The 24479-nt window shown below is 56.5% G+C and overlaps 2 protein-coding genes across 3 annotated transcripts in view; both read left to right on the plus strand.

Moving 5' to 3' along the window:
• Positions 1-5650, plus strand: part of UNC5B (unc-5 netrin receptor B) — an 82016-nt gene extending 76366 nt beyond the window's left edge. For both annotated transcript variants that reach the window (XM_042960636.1, XM_042960637.1), the window contains 3 exons: positions 69-233; positions 995-1176; positions 2019-5650. In XM_042960636.1, the coding sequence (XP_042816570.1) occupies positions 69-233; positions 995-1176; positions 2019-2184 (513 nt within the window). In that variant the 3' untranslated portion in view covers positions 2185-5650. The remainder of the gene's footprint in view (positions 1-68; positions 234-994; positions 1177-2018) is intronic.
• Positions 5651-15924: 10274 nt separating this feature from the next.
• The window catches only part of SLC29A3 (solute carrier family 29 member 3), a 42745-nt gene continuing 34190 nt past the window's right edge, over positions 15925-24479 (plus strand). Inside the window, exons 1-2 of the mRNA XM_042960647.1 lie at positions 15925-15996; positions 19724-20022. Coding sequence (XP_042816581.1) covers position 15996; positions 19724-20022 — 300 coding nt within the window. The 5' untranslated portion in view covers positions 15925-15995. The remainder of the gene's footprint in view (positions 15997-19723; positions 20023-24479) is intronic.

Below are 24479 nucleotides of genomic sequence, written 5' to 3' on the forward strand. Positions count from 1 at the left end.
CCATTCCCTGAGGGTAGGGCAGGGCGGGGCAGGCTGGCCTCACCTTGACCCTGACGCCCCTCCCTCAGGAGATCCCCTTCTATCACATTTGGAGTGGCAACCAGAAGGCCCTGCACTGCACCTTCACCCTGGAGAGGCACAGCCTGGCCTCCACAGAGCTCTCCTGCAAGATCTGTGTGCGGCAGGTGGAAGGAGAGGGCCAGATCTGCCAGCTGCACACCACGCTGGCAGAGGTGAGGCGGGAGGACGAACACTCCGTGGGGCCGGGGGAGGCAGCGTTCAGACCCGCGTGCATGGGGATGCTGCCTTCCGTAGATAGGTCCCCACCAGCTCCCAGGTCTGAGCTGGGACTCCGTCACTTTCTGCACACTTATTGAGTGGCTGGTCCTGTGCTTGGCCGGTACCAGGCAACAGATGAAATCACCAAGTCAGAAGGTAGGTCTTAGGGAGGAAGAGACCATCGACCTTGTGTCAGGTCAGTGCTTAGCCCAAGCCTATGGCTCTCCTCCACTATACATCTACACTGAGGTTTACAAAACCCAGGCCACCCAGGACAGCAGCGTGAGAAGTTCCTTGGGCAATGTAAAAAGCGCCGATCAGAGGCCTAGACCCAGCTCTCTACCGAACTTGGCACGTGACCATGGGCAAGTCACTTCCCCGTTCTGGACTTCATTCCCACGTGTGTAAACGTGCGTCTGTGTGGAATAGACTGTGGCTGAGGCTCCTTATGGCTTTGGAATCACGAGCCTGCACCCGCATCGGCCTGGGACAGTGCATCCGCCTGGTCCACCGCAAGGACCGTTGGGCACGCAGCCCTGGCCCTTGGAAGCCGACCTTCTGGGGGAGGAGGTTTTTGAGCAGCTGACCTGCCCAGAGCGTGGGGAGGAACCCCCATGAGCTCACAGTCCCAGTGCAGGAAGGTCGGAGGGGCGGATGCTAGTGCTGTGCATGGGGGAGCCCCCTGCCCCTCTCACCTTGCCCCCTGCCCTTCTAGACACCTGCTGGCTCCCTGGACGCCTTCTGCTCTGCCCCTGGCAGCACGGTCACCACCCAGCTGGGACCCTACGCCTTCAAGATTCCACTGTCCATCCGCCAGAAGATATGCAACAGCCTGGATGCCCCCAACTCGCGGGGCAATGACTGGCGGCTATTGGCGCAGAAGCTCTCCATGGACCGGTGGGTGTTGGGCCAGGCCGGCCCCACCCCAACCTCCCTTTGTCCCCCAAGGGGCAGGTGGGGCAGGCAGCCCGACAGTCCAGGATCAGATCCTTCCATTTGCGGTAGATCAGGAGCTGAGGCTTGGGTGTGCTCAGTCTGAGAAGCCCATTTTTTGGGGAGTGCCATACTCGGCGTGCTGGCCCGTGAGGATCAGGTGAGGCCAGGACACCAGGGGTCATCACCATCTGCACCCCCGGGCCCAGGACGGAACAGGTGTTCTGGAAATGTTTGCTGAGTGACGGTGTATTTTGGTGTATTTTGTATTTTCCCTTCTGGAGAATCTAAAATGCTGCATAAATATAATGGCAATAGTAATTATTAGAATTACATTATACTTACTGAGAAACCATTTAATAAACCTGCATTGAGCAGATGCCGCGTAGAAGACACCTGACTAGAAATGGATGGGCTTTACAAAGAGTCTAAGGCTCTGTTCCTGCTCTCGGGGTAGTGTGTGGGGCAAAACCAAGCAGGGAACAGATGCGGGAGGAGGAAAGATTGGAACCCTAGGTTTGGACAGTCTCTCCTGAGGCCAGTGTCTTTCAACGGGTAATAATAACAATGATGATGGATGATGATGAGCAAGACAGTTTCCATCTTAGGGATGAGGAAACCGAGGCTCAGAAAGGAGCAGTGGCTTTCCCAGGGCCACACAGCCCCCAAGCAGAGGGGCTAGGGTTCCGACCCAGGGTCGGGGGACCTCAGAGCCTTCCCACTTCCTGGTGCTCTGTCCACTTCCAAGCTCCTGGGAGGTGCTGAGTGTTGGGGGAGCCCAGTGACCCTCTCCTTCCCTCCGCCAGGTACCTGAACTACTTTGCCACCAAAGCGAGCCCCACGGGTGTAATCCTGGACCTCTGGGAAGCTCTGCAGCAGGATGACGGGGACCTCAACAGCCTGGCGAGTGCCTTGGAGGAGATGGGCAAGAGTGAGATGCTGGTGGCCATGGCCACTGACGGGGACTGCTGAGCCGCCCCGGACCGTGGACTGGGAGGGCTGGCAGGAGGCGGGCACAGAGGAGGCAGCCTCGTGTGAGGCAGTGCGGCCCCTGCTGCCCCCCAGCTCACAGCCAGAGGCGCCCCCTCCTCCTCCTCCCCTTGCCCCATTCCCAGACCACAACCAGCCTTAGCAAATCCATGTACTCTGTTGTCAGGAAGACCCAGTGTTCCTTCTCCACCCCTTGCTGTCCCCCCTGCCCTTGGATCTCCGTGGAGGAACTGCGACGAGGCCTCTGGAGGCAGCGAGGGGAGCCAGGAGGTGGCCCTCCCTCCCTCCTCCCACCCCCACCAGCCACCTCCACCCCAGGAGCTCTGGGTGACGTTTGTCTTAGATGCGTTCTTCGGTTTCTTCCTCAGTTACTGGTTTCTCCCTCCCACCTAAGTCCTCTTCTCCTTTCACACCGTTTTCCTCTTTGAAGAGTCAAGTACAATTCAGACGAACTGCTTTCTGTCGTCCAAAGCAAAAAGGAAAAGGAAAGGAAGAAAGAAAGATTCAGACCCCTAGTCAGGCTCAAAGAAGAAAAAAGAGAAACACCAAAACCACAAGGGAAAAGAAAAACCCAGTTTCTTAGGAAACGCAAATGATTTATTATCCAGATATTTGGATAAGTCCTTTTTAAGAAAAAAAAAAAAAAAAAAGAAAATGAAAAACAACACAAAAAAATAGAAAACTCTTTTCTTGAGTGTGGATGAGTGTGGGCTTGCTCATGGTTCTGGCCAGGAGTGAGCGTGTGTGCGTGTGTGGGTGTGTGTGTGTGTGAGAGAGAGAGAGAGAGAGAGAGAGAGATTGTCAGGGAGAGAGAGACAGAACAGGGAACATCTTGCTGCTAATGATTCTGTCTTAGGCTAAATTCCTACAAGGCCTCAGTTTCCCCAGGTGTACAGGGTCGAACGGGGTTTTAGCCACGGTACCATGTTTCCCTCTAAAATTCTGAGCAGATGCTGAATCTTTAAAGGCAAGGAGCCCTGAGATCTGGAGTGGGCTGGGGTCCTCCCTCCCACATCCCCAGGCAGATGCCCCACAGGCTCCCTGGGCTGGCTCCTGGAGAATCCAGATTAAGAGGCCCAGGGATGGAAACTGGGCAGACCAGGCCAGCTGTGAGCCAGGGACAATGTTTCCAGTGCCCCGGTCTGGTGGCTCCTGGAAAAGGGGGTGGGGCCCAGAAGTGGGGCTCTAGCAGAGAAAGAAGTGGGCGGGGAGAGTCTCCCATGGGCACTTCTCTCCTTCACCCCAGGGTGGGAGCAGCCAGGTCACCCCTCTACCTAGCAGCCCCCAGACCAGGTGGGCTGGTGCAAATTGACATTCCGCTAATGCCCAGGAATCCGGGAACTGGTCTCCCCCAGCCTCAGTTTCTCCGTCTATAAAGCAGGAGGGCTGGATAAGCGGGCCTCTGACTGCAGAAGCCTGAGCTTCTGGGCCTCAGCGTGGCTTTACGGAATGTGTGAGCAGTCAGCCCTGCGGGCTGGGAGGCTGGGAGGTGGGCAGGCTGGCTGTGCTCTACGCCCCAGTGCAGGAGGACCTGGGGAGGGCTGTTTTCCCAGCTCTGACCTCTACCGGCAGCTCCCTTAGCCCTGTTCTCACCCTCCCACCGCAGTCTGGGAGGTCTGAACAGGCGGGGCTGCCAGAGTGGAGGGGGCTGGTACCTCCTCACCAGCCTGCTCCGGGATGCTCCAAGGGCCCAGCAGGATCCCTTTTTGGCTGGCTGATCATGGCCGGGACCAGGCTCTTACGGCTGGCACAGAGGCCTCCTTGCAGGCCTCTCCCTGGCACCCGGGGCAAAGCAAGAAGTTCTGGGCACTGACCCCAGGGCTTGCCCCAGCTGGTCCATGACCAGCCTGGGCACATCCTGGCCCTTGAAAGTCTGGTATCCAGGGAGGAAAACAGGTTTGGGGGCTCCAGTCCTAGCTGGCAACCTCGGCCTACCCTTCCCTGCCATGGACTCGGGCTCATGGGGGTTCTCGCCCCCTGCCGGCGACCCTGGGCGGGGGGGGGGGGGGGTAGGTTGGCCACGGACAGACAGAGGCCTGCTTGGTTTGAGAGACGATCTCTCCTATCAGCGCTGCTGAAGGAGCCGGGCCTGCACTCAGGGCTTGGCAACAACGGCTCTCTGCCCCAGGGCCTGTGTGGTGTTGCCTCGCAGGCCGCGAGGCTTCCCTGCCAAAGGTGCCCATCCGCTGTGGGCTCAGCATCCCTGATGAGTCCTGGCCTGAGCTGTGCAGGCAGGGGTGACAACATGGCCCGGAGAGAGCAGCCTGACCAGTGCCATGAGAGGCTTTACCCGGACCCTTCCCATCAGGCTCTGCTCACAGGCAGCCTGGAGTCCAAAGACCAGCACCCCAGCTCTAGCTGTGCCAGTAAACTGCTGTGTGACCTTGGGCATAGGACTGCCTTCTCTGGGCCTCACTTCCTTTTTACACCTGCAGCTGCTGTCTGACCGCCCTTGGGTTCTGACACACACGGTCATTCTGGGTTTCTCGTGGGAGGGAACCCTGCCGTGTTCTGCCGGGCCCCTCCTCCCTGCCCCGCTTGCTCAGCAGCCACGATGGGAGCTCTTGGTGGATGAGGCCAAGGCAGCCGCACACATGCCATTTCTCATCTGATTTCCAGAAATTGTGCACCAGGGCCTGGAGCACAGAACCGATTGGCTGGGGCCTCCTGGGAGGGTTCAAATTGTCCAGCTTTAGAAGAAACGCCGAGAAAGGGTTTGCTGCCTCCATCAATCAAACCTCTGCTGAGGCTGCTGTGGCTGCGTCCCTACGCTGCCCGCCTTAGGGTAGGATCAAGATTTCTCCTCTGATTCAGGCCTGAGAGGCAGCCCCACGTGGCCTGTGTACCCCCAAGAGTGGCAGATCAGGGGCCACCGCAGGCTTGCAGGGCCCTCCCGTGGGCGTTTACGTCTCTCATCTCCGGGGTGTGTGCTTGCGTGTGTGCGTGCCCCGCGCGCGTGTGCTTTTATCTGCAGGCACATCAGGGTACCCCTCCGGGAACGTGTCCCCACCCGGGTGTGAGTGTGTGCCCTCTCCGAGTCCACAGGGTCAGTTGGTGTATCTTCTACGTGCCTCTCCCTCTGCTTTCTCTCGCAGTGACCCGGGCTCCAGAGCTCCGGGCCAGGGGTCCTCCTGAGGGTGTGGGGGACCCCATCTCCTGAACGATCCAGGACCCTCTGGTCCTTTCCCCAGCAACCAGGCAGCTGAGCTAGGTCCCTTAGTAGGCCCTCTGAGGGAAGGTGACCAGGAGTTCGGCTGCAGGGAGCAGATCTCCTGGGGGCAAAGGGCTGGACCCCCTGCCTGGGCCGTGGACATGCGTTATGTGTCCCAGGGATGTAGGGCTGCAGGGATGGCCCAATCCCACCACTGTTGAGTCTGTAAACTTCAATCTGTAAATAACGTTTAGCATTCCTATTGTAACAAAATTAATTTTTACAAAATAAATTATATTTCCTAGTCTAATTAAAAAAAAAAACAAAAAACCCTTGTTGTCTTCTGTTGTCTTCCTGACTGTCTTTCTATCAGCAGTTGGAACGACCTTCCTGCTTTCCTCACAATTCCACGGGTTTGGGATCGGGCAGTCGCTGTCAGAGCTCTCTTGAGCTCCTGGAAACGATCAACGTCAACTGCTTCATTTTGCAGAAGGGAAAACTGGCCCCAAGAGAGGTTAAGGATTTCTCCGGGGTCGCGCAGCAAGTTAGAGCCCGTGCTGGATGCCAATCCCTGCTCCCCAGTCAGCACTCTCCATGCATAAGCATCCAAGGAGTGTGTTCGGGGGGTCAGTCCGTTGAGCCTGCTGTGGGCTAGGTGATCGGTGGAGATACCTGTAAGAAATTCAAAAGGGCTGAGGCAGAGGTCAGTTTAGAGTACTCACCTGAAACATAATCGTGCACGTAGAAAGGGATTGATGGGTGGGCTGCGATCGCGTGACTTTGGACCCAGGGCTGCTATGCGTGGCTGGGCAGGTTACACACTGAACAAGAGTACCATCCCTAAAGGGGAGGATGGGGCCATTCCCACAGAGGGTAGATTTGCGTGTTTATTGCGGGATGTTTCCAGCAGGTGGCAGTAGAGGGTCTTGTTCTCAGAAAATCAACCTCCTGGTGGTGTTAATTTTCCCATAGGTGGAAGTATTTCGAAGGGGCGTTTTTTTCCCCCTACTTTGCAGGAAGGTGCCAAATGACCGGCAGGGGCCCTGTGAGTTGGTCCTCAGGCCTCCCTGTGTGCGTTGAGTCTAGTCCCAGCATTTTCCAGCTTGCAGTGCCTGCTTCGCAGGGAATTCAGTGATCTCTGAAGTGTGGGGGTGAGAGTACCCTCTGGTCTCAGAGTAGAGACATAGTGTTCATCAGCGCAAGAGGGACTCTGAGAAGTCCTATGAGAACAAGCCGGTCTCTTCATGTTCACGTAGTGTGTCCCCGGTGTATCTGGCCTTTTTAACCTTTCCACGCCCTGAAGTATATGCATATGGTACGTACAGGCCCTGCCAGCTCTGACTCTCAGGAACCTGTGGCAGGTGTCATTTTGTCGTCCCCCCAGGGGTAGGGAGCACCTGTAGGCAAGTCCCCTCGGAGCTCATGGCCTAGTGGGGCCGGCAGGACAGTAAAGGCACACACCCCCGCCACTCAGATCGTCGTCATTCCCTGGGGACGCAGGAACATCCGCATCGTCTGGGGCGGGTGTGTAGGAAGGGGGGTATCGCTTGAGGTGAGGCAGCGGCGCAGGGAGGAGGTGGGCAGAGTCAGGTGAGGGACAGTTATTTCATGCAAGTAGCCCCCACCAGCAGGCAGATTGTCTAGGGTCCCCTAGGAGTCAGGGGTACCCATTTAAACCACTCCCCCTCTACCCACTACCTAAGCAGGAGGGCCTCTCCTTGCCACCTGCCTCTTGTCGGGTGACAAGAGTTCTGGCCTGGGGAGCAGGGACCCGGGTTCTAGTTCTGATGCTGTGTGGGTCCCCGTCCCTCCCGAGGCCTCAGTTTCCTTACCCGTGAAATGTGGGCCTTAGACCCGCTGGTCTGTGAGTTCCTTCTGGCCGGTGTAGTTCCGTAATTTGGGTGTCCTGGTTCCAGGCGGGCTGTGACAACCCCACCCGGTGGTCCCTCCTCTGTCACAGTCCCGTGGGTGCATGAGGAAAAACCAGAAGCCGGCAGAAGATGGGCTGGTTCTGACCCTGTAACCGACTGGCTGCCCCATAAGGTGTCCTAGAGCAGGGCTGTGAGGTGACGAAGCTGGCCACCAGCTGCCCCCTTCCTCCACGAGGGGCCATGAGAAAACAAGTCCAACCCCAGCCTAGGGCTTGAGATCGTGCATAGGGAGACCTCAACCAGTTCCATTTAGCAAACTGGCCAAAACTGCCCGTTTCAAGATGTGATACATGTTTATGGCTAAAAACATTTTTTAAGGAACAAAAGAATAGGTAAGAAGTAGATGCCTCTCACTCAGGTATCACCCCCTCCCCCCACTCCCTCCTCGTCCCCAGTACCACTCCCCCCACCGCCAACCCCGAGAGATAATTGGTTCATTTTTTATATATCCTCTCAGGAAGATCTATGCAAATACAAACACACACGTCTACACGTAAATATTTAAATATAATGGATCTGATCCAAGAGTCTCAACCCCTTGAGGTATAAACATGAAATACTTTTATTTTTCCAATAACTGCTCGGAAATTCGTTTTGCCGACACTGTGTTTCCCACAGGATAACAGGCCCCCTTAATGACGTCCCCATGGAGGTCCCTAACTTTTCCCTCCCTGGCTGTCATCAAGACGGTCTCAGTCTCATTCTGGTTGCTAAGGCTCAACCCATCCATCTCGGATCTCCAGCCTCCTGTTTAAAGCGTTTGGCGTGCCTGCGTAGGACTCTCGGGGCTGTGGCTGCCTGTTCTCCATGCTGTTCCCTTTGCAGCCTCAGCCCAGGGGCACCTGCCTCCCTCCAGACCACTCCACGGGAGAAGCTGCCGTGAAACCGGCACTCTGAGCTGGGCACTGGCATCTCACACCAAGACCCCAGGCTTCTTAGCACTTGGCCCTGGAGAACTGAGTGACTGTCTTCAACAGAAGTCTGTTTCTCTCACAATCGCTGTCCTGGATTCAGCATTCCAGGGACAGGAGGCACTGGAGATTTGGAGCTTCCCCGGTCCTAACTTTTCCAAACACAAACTGTCGGGGCAGGGAGTGGGGTTCCACGGTCATCCAGCACACCGCGTCTGTCGGTCAGTCCTGGGCACGAGGGCCAGGCCTCACACACTGCCCTCAGAGCCTGTGGCCTAATGGAGAGACAGAGAAACCGGTGGACAAGGGGGCCACGGAAGCCCAGAGAGGCTGCTGCCTCAGCCTGGGAGTCAAGAAAGGCTTTCTGGAACAGTGATATTTTAGAACACTGGGGTTGGTTTCCCTGAGCCATAGTTTCTCAGTTATGTATTTTAGGGGAGATGCTTTTAGGCAAAAGTCTGCAGCAACTTTCTTTTGTGAAATGTCTTGCTAAGAGAAGATACGGATGCCCCTTCAGCAGGTAATGGGCCAGATGTCAAGGCCGCTGTCAGCCACAGGTGCTGAAATAGTCTCAGGGCCCGATCTGGGTGTGGGTGGGGTGGGGGGAGTGTGAGGTGGTGACCTCTCAGAGACCCTGACCCAGAAGATGGGGGTAATCCCCGGGAGGGGGCACCCGTGAGTCTGTGCTCCTCCAGCAGCCATGAGGGCCCGACCCAGCCCAGGCCTCACTGCAGGTAGCTTGAATCTACCCATCACAGCTCCTCAGCCTGGGGAGCTTCCCCAAGAGAGGGTCCGGGATTCCTGGAAATTCAGTCAATGTTTATGGATCTAGTCCATAGATGAGCACAGCACAGGGGATACCGGGCGTTAAGTCATGCCTAGACTTGGCCCTCTAGCAGCTCACCGCAGAATAAAAAGTGAGTTTCCATAGTACGCAAGGACCGGGAAGCAGCCAGCTGGGAGTGGCTCCAACACGGTACGAACACGAAGCGGGGATGGGGTCATCCCGGCTGCCTGCCTTGTGGTGGTGTCTAGGCTGGTGGGGGGATAGGGGTGGAGGGCTGGGCGCAAGGAACCACCAGGTAGCAGGGACCGTGTGATCAGAGGTATGGAGGTGAGAAAGCTCGTAGCGGAGAGACTGAAGGATCAGGCTGGGATCTGGGAAGGTCAGAGGGGCCATCCTGACCCAGCTGCCAGGGGCCACCCACTCCAGGTTCACGCAGATCTGTTCCTTGACATTGGAGTCGAGGGCTTGGTCTAGAAGCCTGGCTCAAAAACAGATGCCTCCAGGATCCAGGCTGCGCATCATATGGATAGAGAAGCAGCCATATTAATACTTTTGCCCCCTTGGCCAGTTCTTGAAACACAAGGCCGTCTTAGCTCGCTTGCTTCCTCCTTTTGTTGGGAGCATGGATCTCCATCAAGCGGCCTCTCACCTGTGGCCTCAGCGTGCTAGGGAGCGATAGGGAGACGTGGAGACTGTAGCTAAGTAGAGACCATACAGCCCAGTGGAGAGGAAGGCCCTCACCACTGGCTCTAAGTTGTGGTTCCAAATAAGACCCCCCCCCAGTCTAGGATCTGCTGGGCACCAGTGGGCTGTAGAAAGGTGCTGAAGCAGGGGAGGGTCAGGCTCAGAGCTGCTCTGGTTCAGGGCTTTGCTGGCTAGGACGGTCCGGAGCCCCTGGCCCTCTGTACAGACCGCCGAGAGGCCCCTGCCTGCTTGCCACTTGGCCGGGATTGTGTCAGAGAGACAGTGGCGCCTGCCTCGGTGCCCCTCCGCATCCCTTCACGGGATGGTGGCCGTGGCTGGTCCTCTTCCCAAGGGCTCCCCCACCGCCTGATGAAACCCGAGACAGGGCTTAGCTGCCAGGCCCCGGGGTCCCAGCAATTCCCCTACCACCAGGTCCCCAGGGACAGATAGATGCCCAGTACTCAGATCAGTAAATACTGTGATTACCCAAGGGGGTTACAGTGGGCAGAGGCTGTCGCTATGAATTGCAAAGGTTCACTGAGATCAGTTTCACTGACTTTTAGAAGAGCAGAGGTCGGGGGCGGTGGAGGGGGGTGGGGGCTGTCCTTGGCCACCGTCTACTTCCATTTCACCTGATGCCAGAATTCCCTCCACAATAGCCCAGACACAGGCTTGTCCAGACTTCACTTGACTACTTCCAGAGATGCTGAACACACTACTTACTGAAAGAATAATGATAAATGTTAGTGATTGGGTGCTTACTTATTTTCACTGTAAGGGCTAATTAAAAAAAATTTTTTTTAATGTTAATTTTTGAGAGAGAGAGAGAGAGAGAGAAAGTGGGAGAGGTGCAGAGAGAGGGAGACACAGAATCGGAAGCAGGCTCCAGGCTCCGAGCTGTCAGCACAGAGCCCGACGCGGGGCTCGAACTCATGGACCGCGAGATCATGACCTGAGCCGAAGTCGGACGCTCAACCGACTGAGCCACCCAGGCACCCCTGTAAGGGCTAATTTTACCCTCAGCTAGTTTTACCATCACTAGGAGAATGTCTAAGTGTCACACTCCCTGCCAGCTTCTCAAAGATTTGGACACAGCTCTCACGCTCCACCCTGAAGCCATTCTCCCTCCATCCAAACACTGCCAGGTCCTCACGTGACGTGGGTCGGCCTCCACATGCTCTTTTGCTCTCCCTCCGGCTCCTGGTGGCCTGGCCCCCTTCCTTCGACTCCCGCGGGGGCGTTATGATGGGCCAACCTCACAGGGTCGGGGAGACATAGAGCCGCTGGCAACTGGGAGGTGCTGAGCACAGGGCTTGGTCTGACCCTCTCCTGGCTCCGGATCCCATCCCCTCCCTAGGACGGAGGACAGCAACGGCCCTGTTGTAACTGGAGAGAGGAAAACAGAAGCCGATGGGGCACATTTGGTGTTGAGAAATGAGGATGTGCCTCCCTGGTGACTTCTGTGTTCTTCATCGAGTGGGAGGCGGGAGGCAAGGCCATCTCGGGGCAGGGTGCGTTCGGGGGTCTGAAGCCAGCGAAGGAGGAAGGTGGCAACAGTTCTGACGGAGAGCAGGAGCTGAGATGTGCCACGGGACCGCTGGCCTCCCGGAGGCCCATCGCAGGTTGGTAAGCACGACCTCGGAGTGGAACCCTTGCCTGCTGCGCACTTTCTCCAGCAAGGCTCATCCGCTCAGATGTAGGTGGCTGCATCCCGGGTTGGCCAGCGGTACCACCAGGAGAGGACGGGCATGGGAGTGTCGGGCATTGCTGAGACTCTACTGCAATTATGGACCGTGGGCTCCAAGCCGACTCGGGGTGGAGGGAAAGATGCCCGAGGCATGGAGGGGAGACGGAGGGGTCAAGGGCTGGCATCTCCAGGAAGCTCCAGCAATCGTCCCCAAAGGGAGCCGTTGGACGCAGAAGGAGAGGTAGAGTGGGGGGGTTGAACTGGTGACGCGAGAGCAGAGAATTAAGGCTCGGCGGTTATGGATGAGTCCCTGTCTCCTGGGATCCACGTGCCCCGCTGGCGGGCCCAGTAAAAACCCCCGAAAGGCAGGACGTGCAGCCTCACTGAGCCAGCCCGCACGCACTGCAGTGACGGGGCGTGATCACAAGATGGCCTGCCAACCCCATGCCTGGAAGCCTTAGCACACACCCGGCTGACCTCCTAAGCGCTGGCTCTGTGAATTTGCAGGAAGAACCTGCAGACAGGTCAGCGGGCTTTGGGTAAGAGCTTGTGTGACCCACCCCTCTGACGATGACCCTGACTTGGCTTTCAGTAAGGTGCCAATCTGAATCTGGGCTCTGCCACTTAGCTGTGCGACTCTGAGCGAGATACTAACCTCTCCGTACCCCAGGGTCCTCATATGCTAAATGAGGCTAATCAGAGTACCTCCCTCATGGAGCTGTACATTGGACTCGAGCCAGTGGTCCCCACGGGACAGGGCGGGGGGCAGGGGGCAGGGGCAGCCGGAGCAGAGCTCTGTGAAGTCTCGCCTTCCTTGCCAGGCATCGGTACTGCTTACTGAACCCCTCCTCTGTGGCGTTGCTCTGAGTCAAGTTCTGGGTCTCTCGAAAAAACATCCGCCCAGCCCTGGGAGGCCAAGTACAACAAGAGGGACCTCCCGACTGTGCCCCCTCCCCATCAGGGACAGCATCAGCCTTTAGGAACATCAGGAACAGTCTTCAGCCTTTAGGTTCTTGTCATTTCCCTGTGGACAGTGGCCATTGTCTCAGCTGTGCAAGATGGTGTATAGGTTGGAGCCTCTTGGGGAAATCTGGCTGCTCTCCCCGATCTGGACATCGCATCAGCTCCATGGAATAGCCAGCTTGCTTGAGCAAATGTAGATTCAAGACAGGTCTTCTGCCTTCCCCCCAGCGACCACACAGGGGCCCCCAAATCCTCCGAAAGAGTGTCCTGGAGCCCCCTGCACCTCCCTCCTCCTGCCCACCCCATCTCCAGATTGCAGGTAGGGTCCAGGTGTCCGGGGCAGGGTGTTACCAACTGTATAGAATTGGGTGGGGGAGGCGGGGGCTAGGAGCCAGGACGGTTCAAGGCCTAGAAGGGATAAGATGCTAAATTAAAACTTCCCAAATGTGGATCTGATTTCTTAGGCCGGACAAATCTGTCAGATATTGAAGCCAAGTGGCCCCAGCCTCCAGTCCATTGCCCTGACTTTGATCACCATGGTCACCTCTCTAACCCCCCTGGGACCCGTTCTCCTCATCTGCGAACCCTTATGGAAGGCTGTCGCCTACAGGGTGATGTGCACATGTCCATTCTGGCTTTCGTGACCATCCCAGCCCTCTCTCACAGCCTCACAGCCCTCCCTCCGTGGACATGTTGCTACTCTGCCCTCTGCCTTTGTTCAGCCTTCTGCTCCTTCTGGAAGGTCCTCCCTGCTCTCCTCAATGGGCCACAAGCGTCCTATCCAAGGTCACCTCTTCTGAGAAACACTTTGTAGAGGCTACTTTTAGGCAACTGGCTTGGGCAAGGTAAAAGGGCCCGCGGTGACCACCCAAACAGGCTCCTTAGAGGACCCTAGGGGGCTTGTACCAAAAAAGGAAAATTCCATACATTCCCACACCTCCTCACTCTCTCCCCTTAACTACAGCTCCTCTCCCACCACTGCCTCCAGACCGACAGGCTCTCCTTTGTTCCCTTGCAGTGTATTCTGTAAACTTCTATCTCCTTTGTTCTGCCTTGGGCCAATCCTTTCACTGCCCCCGACACCAGCCCACCTGATCCACCCTTCTCCCTCCATCCCACCTCCCATCCCACCCGCCTCCACACCCTTGGGAAAGGCACATGATGGAGATGCAAACAGGTGCCAACTTTAGAGTCAGACACACCTGGGGGGCAAACACAGGCCCCACCGTCCTGTGACCTCGGGCCAGCTACTTAACCTTACAACCTTGGACTTGCACCCTGTGAAATTGGGCTCACAAGGATGCGAGGCTTCAGCGAACGCGGACGGGTGCCCAGTCCTTGCTGACTCTGGTCACCGGCCCACCGCTGACCCCGCTGCACCAGGCACGTCCCTGCAGGGCTCCCAGTGTCCTCTGCGCTCACTGGCCTGTCTCCCCTGTGGAGGGTGGGAGCTCCTCCAACAGGAGAACCCAGCCCTTTGTACCTTTGGGCCTCTGCACGATTCTCGCCCTCGATACTTCTGACACCAAATGTGGGGGGCGGGGGCGGGGGGCGGTTCCCCACCAACAAACCGATTCTCCAACTCTCCAGACACCGTGGGGTGTCCTGCAATTCAGTTCAGTTCTGACACGAACTACCTGGAGGTGGCATCAGTCCCGGAAGACTGTCCCCACTTGAGACACCAGTCGCAAGCATGGGGTGCCCAGGGCACCCAAACTTCTGTCTGACTTGGCTGTTGGCTACAAAGTCAGGGGTTCCTATGACACCCATCCCTTCAGTTTCCGGAATTTGCTAGAATGGCTTACGGAACTCAAGAAAACACTATCACTGGCTTATCGTAAAGGATGCAGATAAACAGGGCCCAAGGTCCCAAACAAAGGAGCTTCTGTCCCCATGGAGTTAGGGTGCACGACCCTTCCAGCAAGGAGATGTGTTCGCCAACCCAGAAGTTCTCCGAACTCCGTCACTTAGGGGTTTCTATGGAGGCATACCGGCATGATTAATTAACTCATCGGCCATTGTGGTTAAGTCAATCTCCAGCCCCTCTTCTCTGCAGAGGTGGGGCGTGGTGTTCAAAGTCCCAACCTCTTAATTTCACACTTGCTTCCTTCGGCACAACCAGCCCCCATCCCGAAGCTATCTTGGGGCCCAGTAGGAGTCACTTGATTAGCATAAACCCTGGCGTGACTGAAAGGGGCTTGTTATAAACAAAAACCGCTCCTCTCACCCGTATTACCCAGGAAATTCCAAGAGTTTCGGAAGCTCTCACGTCGGGAACCGGGACAGACCTATGTTAAATAACAAAATTCAACCAAGTAAATTTGAGAATCTAATTGGCTTTATTAAATGATCCATGGGGCCGGGAAGCAATCCATCTAGCAAGGAGAGAGGCACTCAGGATAGTTGTACATAATGGAAGGTTTTTATAGACGGAGGGTGGGGGTGAGAACGTTATTAGCAAAACAAAGTAAATAAAGATTGTTTCAGAGAAGGTTGTTTGCTAGGGGAAAAGCAAGAGCCTTATCATGAGGATTGCCTTATCTTTCTTTGAGGGAGGGGAATGGGGAGGACCCTAGGTGACAGATTCATTGGGGCTGACGGAAAGAAGTATTTCCTGACTGACCAGTTAAGGCCACCTTTCTGGAGGGGAGATTGAAACTGCGCTGAGTTTGGGGATTAAGCTCCGGTTTGGGAACTCAGTCTAAATGACCATCTGGGACCTGTGGCTTTCTTTTCTTATATCACGATATCACAGGTCCTCATTGCAGGGCCTGGCACGCAGGCCTATTGAAGGAAGCCAGGTGTTCTGAGTCTCACCTTGCCCCAAGGGCACCTAGCACTGAGCCCACCCTGTGCCTTGGGGGGCATCCATCACAGGCCCGCAGGGGCTTTAGAACCGCGGCTCCATCTTGGTTTCCCATATGCCCAGCTCTCCTTGCCCCTCAGGCATGTGAGGGGTTAGGAGACAGTGGACATAAGTGGCATGGCAGACAGAGAGGGTACGTCTGGTAAAGGTGGCCCCCTCGGCCTGTCACTCAGACACAAATGTCTGGGGGCTGGTGGGAGGGCCTGGCAGACGATCCTGAGGACCGTGTGCCCTCCAGCCCAGCCACCCCTCTAACTCAGCCAGACAAGGAGTCTCCGGAAGGCGGTGACAAGGCAAAGCGCCATGGCGCTGGCCTGGCATACAGAAGGCCCGACACCACGCGCAAAAGCTGGGTGGCTGGGCCAGCAGAGGGATCAGGGAGGAGTGAGGCGCTGCAGTTAGAGGGGGCGCCCTCTGCGGGAGTCTGGGGGCAAGGTGGAGCTCTTCTGGGTCCCGGGGTGCAGGCTTTGGAGACGATCGGGTCCCCGGGTCCGGCTCCCGCGGGGGGGGGGGGGGGCGGGGAAGGAGCGCGCAGGGCCCCCGCGAGCTCCGGGGCCAGCACCGGCGGTGCACCGGGCGGCCGGCGCCTCGCTTTGCCCGCCCGTGCAATGGGCGCGTAGCCGCAGCCCGGCGCCGGCGCGCGGGGGCCGGCCCAGGACAAAGGGAGAAGAGGGTTTGCAAACCGGGAAGCGCCGGCGTCAGCGGGCCGGGGCGGGGCCGGGAGGCGGAGCTCGGCCTGCGGCCCCGCCGAGCCCCTAGTCGCAGTGGCCGCGGCGGCCGGGGAGGCAGCGGCGGCGGCGGCGCGGCGGCGACAGTAAGTGCGGGCCGGAGGTCGGGCGCGGGCCTGGCACCCGACCAGCTCTTCAGCGCGGTCCCCTGGGGCTCGCGCTTCGGCGGCCTCCCCGCACGAGCCCTCTCGGGGACTGCTCCACGGGAGAGACCTCAGGGCCTCCGTCCCAGCGCCGGCCCCTCCTCTTGGGCGCCTGTCGCTGTCTCCCACCCCATCGTCCCTTCTCTTCCTTCTTGCTCCCCTCGCCCTCAATTTCCCCCTTTCCGGGTCGCTATCCTCTTTCTCTCCCCGCGCCCCATTCTCTCCCCTCCTCTTTGTCCTCCTCGTGGATTTCCTGAGACCGGACCTCACCACCTGGGGGGCCCGGGTGTGGACACATCAGCCCAAAGTATCCACAAGGTGGCTGACGCTCAGTTCCAACTGGGGAGTCTGAGGCTGGAGGTGTCCACAACCCCAAAGCCCAGTCTGCCACGGCCTCTGGGCGGCGCCCTGTGTTCCCCAGCAATGTTTTCCCATAGGTTAGCACCAGCTCCCCTGCCCCCCCCCCCGTTTCACAGGCGGGGAAATCGAGGCCCGATGGGGAGATTGACTTAGCCACAGTCAGAAACCGGGTCGGAACCGGCAGCCAGTTCCAGATGGTGGCCTGCAGCGGCCCCAGGCACCACCCACTTCTGCTTCTTGGTGCAGGCGCTGCCCCTACCCCCACATCCCCCAGGAAGGGAGCAGGGCCAAGCCCGGCCTGCTCCTGCAGGTGCCTGAGGGGCACACGCCAGGCCACAGCCCGCCCGTGCTTGACAATACCACGGCTCTTCCTTCGGTTTCTTTTTTTTCTTTTTAATCCAAAAGCCAGCAGCTAGCTTTTATGAACCGTAATAAGACTTTGCTCACTCCAGTGCCCTGGCCTGTGACCCAGGTCAGAGAAAATTTCTGGCTCCTTCTTCAGAAGCTCAGTCAAGGCTGAATGGTCCCGGACAAATAAATGCCTGGAGATGAGAGTGGGCTGGAGTGACCCCACCGTTGGCCCCCGCACCCGCCCCTGTACCTGGAGCATCTGGAAGGAACCGCTTGCCCTTATGTCTGTTGTCCTACACGGGTCATCATTTTTACATTTTTCCACACTAATATAGAAATTTGTATGTGTCTGCACATGCCTGTGTGCCCACCCTGGTTAGTTTGTTAGTGCTGGGCTCCCTGTGGATCAAGGCTAGGGAGGGCTCCGCTCAACCAGGGGAGTCGAAAACAGACTTGCTGGCTTGGAGGCTTAGGTATGTGGCCACCTCTTGCCTGCCGCTCCGGGGTACAAGCTCCTACCCCAGTAGGAGAGAATATCCTGGCCACGCAAAATCCATTCATTCAGCAAACATCGCTGAGGGTGCCCTGCACCCCCTTTGCCTCTGCTCACAGCTCCCTGGCCGTGAGGCCTTCTAGAAGGAGATCTGGACTTGGAGCCAGCAGACGTGGGTTCACACTGCCAGCCAGCCTCCTCTCCCGCCCGGGCCTCAGTCTGCTTGGCTGTGCGACCTCTCTCTTGCCATTTGGGGGGCTGTGTGACCTCGGGCACATGACTGAACCTTTCCGAGCCTCTCTCTTCCTCTGCGAAATGAGTCTCAGCGTAGTGCCTGTCACGCTGGGCTGTTGTCAGGCTCAAGTGCGGGCCTTTGACCGGCATTGCATGAGTACCGGGTTGCGTGTTAACTCTTGGCGATTCTTACTGCTCGAATGTGGGACAAATCAAGGCCCCGTTCTTCGCCCCTGAAAAAAGGAGGCAATAATTCCTGTCCTGACTTCCAAGGAATGTTGTGTGGCCCTCCTGAAATAGCAGAGAAGGCTCTGTGCCTGCGGGACAGGGTGTTCCCCTGTCCCCAGGGAAGAAAGGCTCTACTCCGCCTGGCTTGATGCTGTGACTTAAGGCTCAGCCTCTTAATGGGAGCCGAGCTGCGCTGCGTTGATTTCTTGATGTATTGGGTGACGGAGGGGGAGGGGAGCTGCTACGGGAGACACTACAGTGTCCCATCGTCAGCTCTTTGGAAGTACTGCCATTTATCAAGCTGCTGCCATGTCCTAGGTGCTATATAGAGCATAGAAGCGGGCATACGACTTTTCAGCCGAATCCAGCAGCCAGCCAGCCAGGTGACAAGCCCACGGTGGCGGGGAAGACGCTGACGTTTGTGTAAGAGCTGCTCCCACGGTCCAGGCACTGACAGCCAGCTGCGGTTGTATAACCATCATAAGAAGGCCTCCCTCGGTTTGCAGACGGGGAAATCGAGGCTCCGAAGCATGGCCACTTGCCCAAGGTCATGTCGGCGATGGTTCCTAGCAGAAATTTCGGTTAGTCTTAGGTGCTATCGCAGATTGGGAGTGGCCGTCTCCTGGTGGGATGTGAGGGACAGAGGTGGGGGCCGGGGCAGGAACTGCCAACCCAGCCTTGGCCGTGGACCTGGTGTGTGACCTTCCACTCTTCGGACCTCTGGCTCCCACAAATTAAATGAGCGAGTGGACTGTTAGATCTCTTAGACACCATGGATTTTTGGTGGTGGTTGTTTTTTTTTTTGTTTGTTTGTTTGTTTTTTTGTTTGTTTTTTTCAACATTTTTTATTTTATTTTTGGGACAGAGAGAGACAGAGCATGAACTGGGGAGGGGCAGAGAGAGAGGGAGACACAGAATTGGAAACAGGCTCCAGGCTCTGAGCCATCAGTCCAGAGCCTGACGCGGGGCTCGAACTCACGGACCGCGAGATCGTGACCTGGCTGAAGTCGGACGCTTAACCGACTGCGCCACCCAGGCGCCCCGGTGGTTGTTTTTTTAATGCTATTTACTTTGAATGTCTTTGCTTCTATTTATAGTTTTATTTCTGAACACATAATACATTCATGTCGTTCGAAATTCCAAAGGCACACAAGAGTACGCAGTGAAGATCCCTCCCTCCCCATCGCCCCCAGCCTCCGTCCTCAGACGTAGCCACTCTTTGAAATTTCTTGTGGGGGCGCCTGGGTGGCTCAGTTGGTTAAGCGTCCGATTTTGGCTCAGGTCATGATCTCACGGTCCATGAGTTCGAGCCCCGCGTCGGGCTCTGTGCTGACAGCTCAGAGCCTGGAGCCTGCTTCAGATTCTGTGTCTCCCTCTCTCTCTGACCCTCCCCTGTTCATGCTCTGTCTCTCTCTGTCTCAAAAATAAATAAACATTAAAAAAAAAATTAAAAAAAAAAAAAAAGAAATTTCTTGTGTGTCCTTCCAGAGGACGTACATACGTACGTGTATATATTCTCCTCCCCACGCCGCCCAGCCCTGCTTTCTGGCACAAATAGTGACATATTCTGTGCACATCCCTGTCTCTTTTCTCACATAAAGTTGAAAAGAGTTTAGAGAACATTCTATGCTCACCAAGGGTCCTAATTCCTTTTTTTTTTTTATGGCTACATAGAAATTTGAGTGCCTTGAGACCAGGTTTGCCCTTCCGGATCCATTGCCACAGGCCGGCTGTGACACATTGTCGTACTCCGGTCCGGCCTGTGACTTATTTGCTACCTGTTTTGGCCTGCGTGGGAGTCGGGGGGCGGGGGGTGATCCTTTGGTCACTTACAGTTCCGATATCTTGTCTTTCTCGCTGCTCCTTAAACGTGAAGCTCTGTAACCGTGCTTTGGTGACCCAGGGTGGGGGCGTGGTCAGCTTGTAGGACGGGTGCGTCCCTAGCTGTGCCCAGGCTAAGCTTCTGATCACCTGCCCTGTCTCCGTTTCCCTCTCCTCCAATAGTGGCCATGATCTCAGAGGATGACTTTCACCACAGTGCAAACGCCACCTACAGACCTGCAGGCAGCAATCTCCGAGCTGACCAGGAAGCGCTCCTTGGGAAGCTGCTAGACCGCCCGCCGCCCGGCCTGCAGAGGCCCAAGGACCGCTTCAACGGTACCTACATCATCTTCTTCAGCTTGGGCATTGGTGGCCTACTGCCGTGGAACTTCTTTGTCACTGCCAAGGAGTACTGGCTATTCAAACTCCGCAACTGCTCCAGCCCAACCGCAGGGGAGGAAGCCACGGGTTCGGACATCTTGGTAAGGAAGTGTTCATCCCGGGAGCGGGTGGGGGCCGTGGGAGCAAGCAGCCTGGTTGGGGCGAAGGGCAGCTTTGCTTGGGTTTCCAGGATGCTGAGAATATGGATGCAAGCCAGTGAGTTGTGTGGGGTACAGTAGAAAGACTTTAATCCCGAGACATGCTTTGCGTTGTGTGTGAGGCCTCGTGCTTCGTGTGGTGGGGAAAATGCAAATAGATAAGACACAATGGCAGCCCTCAGACTGCTTACTGTTTCACTCGGGCAGAAGACACGAACGGTGATTCTGTGCAGTGTCACAGGGTGAACCCAAGAATCCAGAGTTCGTGACTCCGGGGATTGGAAAAGGTGGCTCTAATAGCATTAAGGTCAGCTGTTACAGAAAGTTCCAAAAAAGCGGTGCTAAAACAAGCTGGAAGGTAATTTTTCTCTCGTGTTCAAGTCTGGAGGGGCCAGCCCAACGCTGGTATGATGTTCCGTGGGGTCAGAAATTTTGTTGCACTATCAGGTATAGCTTCCATATTAGGGATCACCTCACAGTCCAAGATGGCTGTTGGAGCTCCAGCCATTACAGCAAGAGGAGGAAGAGAGGCATAAGCACATTCCTGGAAGTCACACTCGTTGCTTCTGCTTACATTGCATTGGTCAGAACTGAGTCACATGAGCACATGCGCTGCAAAGGAGGCTGGGAAATGTAGCCTTTCAATATTGTCATTATCCCAGAGAACCGTGTGCCCGGATAAGCTGAGAGATAGTACGGTTAAAGGCGATGGGGGGAAACGAAGACTCGAGGATAAGTCCTTGTCACCAGGGGAGAGATGGCTGTGACTCAGAGCAGGCGGATAAGAAGGGAGAGGAACTTTCAGGTGGGAGAAAAAAACCTGAGCAGAGGCAGGATGGGAGAAAGTTCTGGTGTGTGAGGGGCAGTAAAGCACCGAGCGTTACTCGATGTGGGGTGCACCTAAGAGAAAAACGAGGCTTGAGGTCATTGCCCGGGCCCCGAAGTCCTTGCTCAGGCCTTGAATGCCAAGGTGAGGAGTGGACATTGCGTTTAGTCGGCAGTGGCACCACGCCCCCTCCCACCATTGGGGCCCTTCACTGTGTGGTATGACTTTTCCCTCGGGCAGGGGCAGTGTTGAAGCGTCTGACTTCGGCTCAGGTCATGATCTCGCGGTTTGTGAGTTCGAGCCCCGCGTCGGGCTCTGTGCTGATACCGCGGAGCCTGGAGCCTGCTTCGGATTCTGTCTCCCTCTCTCTCTGCTCTTCCCCTGCTCACGTGCTGTCTCTCTCTCAAAAATAAGCAAAGATTAAAAAAATTAAAAAAAAAAAAATCCCAGTCTGAGCCCCACTCCAGAGATTCTGATCAAATTAGGCTGAGGTGGGGAATGGACAGGGTTATTTTAAGACTTCATGCCCTCTCCCCTGGCCCCAGCCCCTTGATTCTGACCCCCTGCCAATGCCTGTTCCTATTGACTGAGGAATTTGTGGACACCCCCCAGAGCCAGAGCAGTGTGGTGTAGACCCATTTCCACAGGTGAAGGGATGTCATGGGAAAGTAGTCTAGTAGTTTATTTATTTTTTATTTTTTAATGAAATTTATTGTCAGATTGGTTTCCATACAACACCCAGTGCTCATCCCAGCAGGTGCCCTCCTCCGTGCCCATCACCCCCCCTCCCATCCCCCCATAAACCCTCAGTTTGTTCTCAGTCTTTAAGAGTCTCTTATGGTTTGCCTCCCTCCCTCTCTGTACCTTTTTTTTCCCCTTCCCCTCCCCCATGGTCTTCCGTTCAGTTTCTCAGGATCCACATAAGAGTGAAACCATATGGTATCTGTCTTTCTCTGTATGACTTATTTCACTTAGCGTAACACCCTCCAGTTCCTTCCACGTCGCCACAAAAGGCCCTATTTCATTCTTTCTCGTTGCCACGTCGTATTCCATTGTGTATCTAAACCACAATTGCTTTATCCATTCATCAGTTGATGGACAGTGAGGCTCTTTCCATCATTTTAGTCTAGTAGTTTAGAGCCTCCTACTCAAGGTGTGGTCCCCGGATCGGGCATCACCTGGAAGCTTGGCAGTGAGGCAGGCCCCTGCCCCAGACCAGCTGAGTCAGGAGCTGCATGCTAACAAGCCCCCCAGGTTCCTGAGGGGCGCAGTAGAGTTTGGGAAACACTGCCTAGGGCCTGGCTTCTGGAAGCAGACTGCAGGGGTTCACATCCTGCCTTTGTTTGTGCCTGGCTCTCTGGCCCCCGTGCTGCCTCATCTCCCTGGTATGTGACAGGAGGATGCTGCTATGACCAGCTTCTTAGGGTCCTTATGAGGATTAAGTAAATTAAGATGCGTACAAAGCCCTGAGCACAGGCTCGGAGAAGCTACCCCTCTAAGTTGCTGTATAAACATTATTATCGTTATTATCACTTGGGGGATGGGGCCCACACTTCTAAGCTGCGTGTGGCCCTGGTGTATTTCCAGACGTCTGGCTTGGCTGGGGTGCTTTATGATCTGCTTTTATGTACCAGTGACTCAAGCATCCCGGTTTCTGCCAGCCTCGGTAAATTACCCAGCCCACTTGGGCTTCATCCAGAAGATCCCCGTCTGTCTGGGCCAGCACCCGGCCATGGCAGCCCCCAGGGCTAGACGGAGCGTGCACCTGTTCTGTCCACCTCCTCGGCGCCCCCCCCCCCCCCCCCCCCCCCCCCCGGGAGCAGGCTGCCCGGGGCAGGAGAGGAAGCACAGGCCGGTGTCTGGGAGAGGGGCCTCGCGCAGTGGACGTGTGCCGCGAACTGCTCTCGCTGTAAGGCGGTCCCTTCCCAGCTGCAGGCACTTAGCATTCCAGGCCCTGCTACGATGCTTTATTGCCTCTTTCCAAGCGCTGGCAGGTGCAGATGTAGTACCTGTGGCTGCCCGGAGCTCCTGGCTCTTGGCATCACAGATGAGAGACCTGTCACCCCTCGATTCATGGGCCGGGTTTGGGAAGCGAGCATGCTGGGGCGTCTCTGCATTTTGCAGGCTGTTTTTCTTTGCCTAATTCCTCGTTCCTGCCACCCACCGCCCCAGTTCTTTCCCGCCCTCTTCCCGATTTCCCTGCAAGAAGGGGCTGGCCGGCTCTGTCACCTGAGGGCCACTTTGGGCAAAGGAGGGGGAGAGTCAGATGGGTCTGTCTCCAGCCACCACGTGCAACTCCATAAGCTGCGGGTCTGGATGTCGGGTTTTTTCTGTACTTTCCTTTTAATATTTCCCAGGGATGGATACCATTGGATGGGGAGTTTGGCTTAGTAGGATTGTTTGTACAGAGCCCCTCCCCTCCAGTTTATGTCACTTTCAAGGTCACCTCCCGTCCCAGGCTCATTCCCTTCTGCCTAGAACAGTTTGGGGGATGATTTAGAAAGCGTCCTGCTCACCCGCCCCCTTGTCTCTAGTCCCCGGAATAGGAACTTTGAATAAACCCACCACAGGCCTTTGGGCCCAGAGCCCAGAGCCCAGAAAATTACAGCATAAACAAGGAAGAATTTCTCTGAAAAGGTTGTGCCGCAGGGCACCACGGTGGCCACCGTCTTCTGTCTTCTGTCTTCTGAGCCCGACTCTGGGCCCCCTGAGCTAGCAGGGGTGTTCAACTCGCCTCTCATTAATTCTGTTTCTTCAGACAAAACTCCAGGCCCAGAGAGGTTCAGTAACCTGCCTCAAATCACATAGCGAGGAAGGGCTGTAGAGAATGTCACGGAGAATTTAGATGAACGCATGATTGCAAACTTGGTCAGGCTCAGAGAGTGGCGTAGAGGCGACTCTCCCGGAGACGGGACCACCCCGCACCCTGACTCCGCCAGATGGAGAGCCTGCCCTTGGTCTGGCCTCCTTTTCCACTCTGGAGAACAGGTGCCTCAGCAGAATCCAGCCCCTGGATTCTGGACCCACCTTCCAAGCTGTCGGCATCCTCGATCCCTTCCCCACCCCCGCCCTCCTGGCTCTGGGGTTTGTAAGCCATCCCTGATCCCGAGGGGCATTCCTGGCCTCCACTGGCCTCTCCTGCAAGACTGTCTGGGCTGCCCCTGGGCCAGGGAGGATAAGCCAGACACACCCCTCTTCCTGTCCCCAAGAGGAGGGGGACTGCACCTTCTCCTGGTCGTTCCCTGCCACGAACCCTGCGTGGCCGCCTCCTCACACACTCTTCTTATGTGCCTCGGCCTGTCCAGGGCTCCTCTCTGAGGCGACTGCAGGACATGGCCAGGTCATTGGGGGGGGGGGCAACCTACAGTCTGCCTTGATGTCAGAAGGGCTAGGCCCCCGGCCTGGCAATCTGCTGCTGCCCCATCCAACCCGTAACTGGAGGGAGCCCAGTAGCCCAGTGTACCCCCATCAGGTGCTTACCCCACGACTCACTATGTTGAGTGTCTGGGGTGGGGGGGACGGGGGGCAGGGCACTGCTCAGCACGTTGCCGGCCTCAGCTCATTGAACCCTGCA

The sequence above is a fragment of the Panthera tigris genome, chromosome D2 (assembly GCF_018350195.1).
Source record: "Panthera tigris isolate Pti1 chromosome D2, P.tigris_Pti1_mat1.1, whole genome shotgun sequence".
Classification (NCBI taxonomy): Eukaryota; Metazoa; Chordata; class Mammalia; order Carnivora; family Felidae; genus Panthera; species Panthera tigris.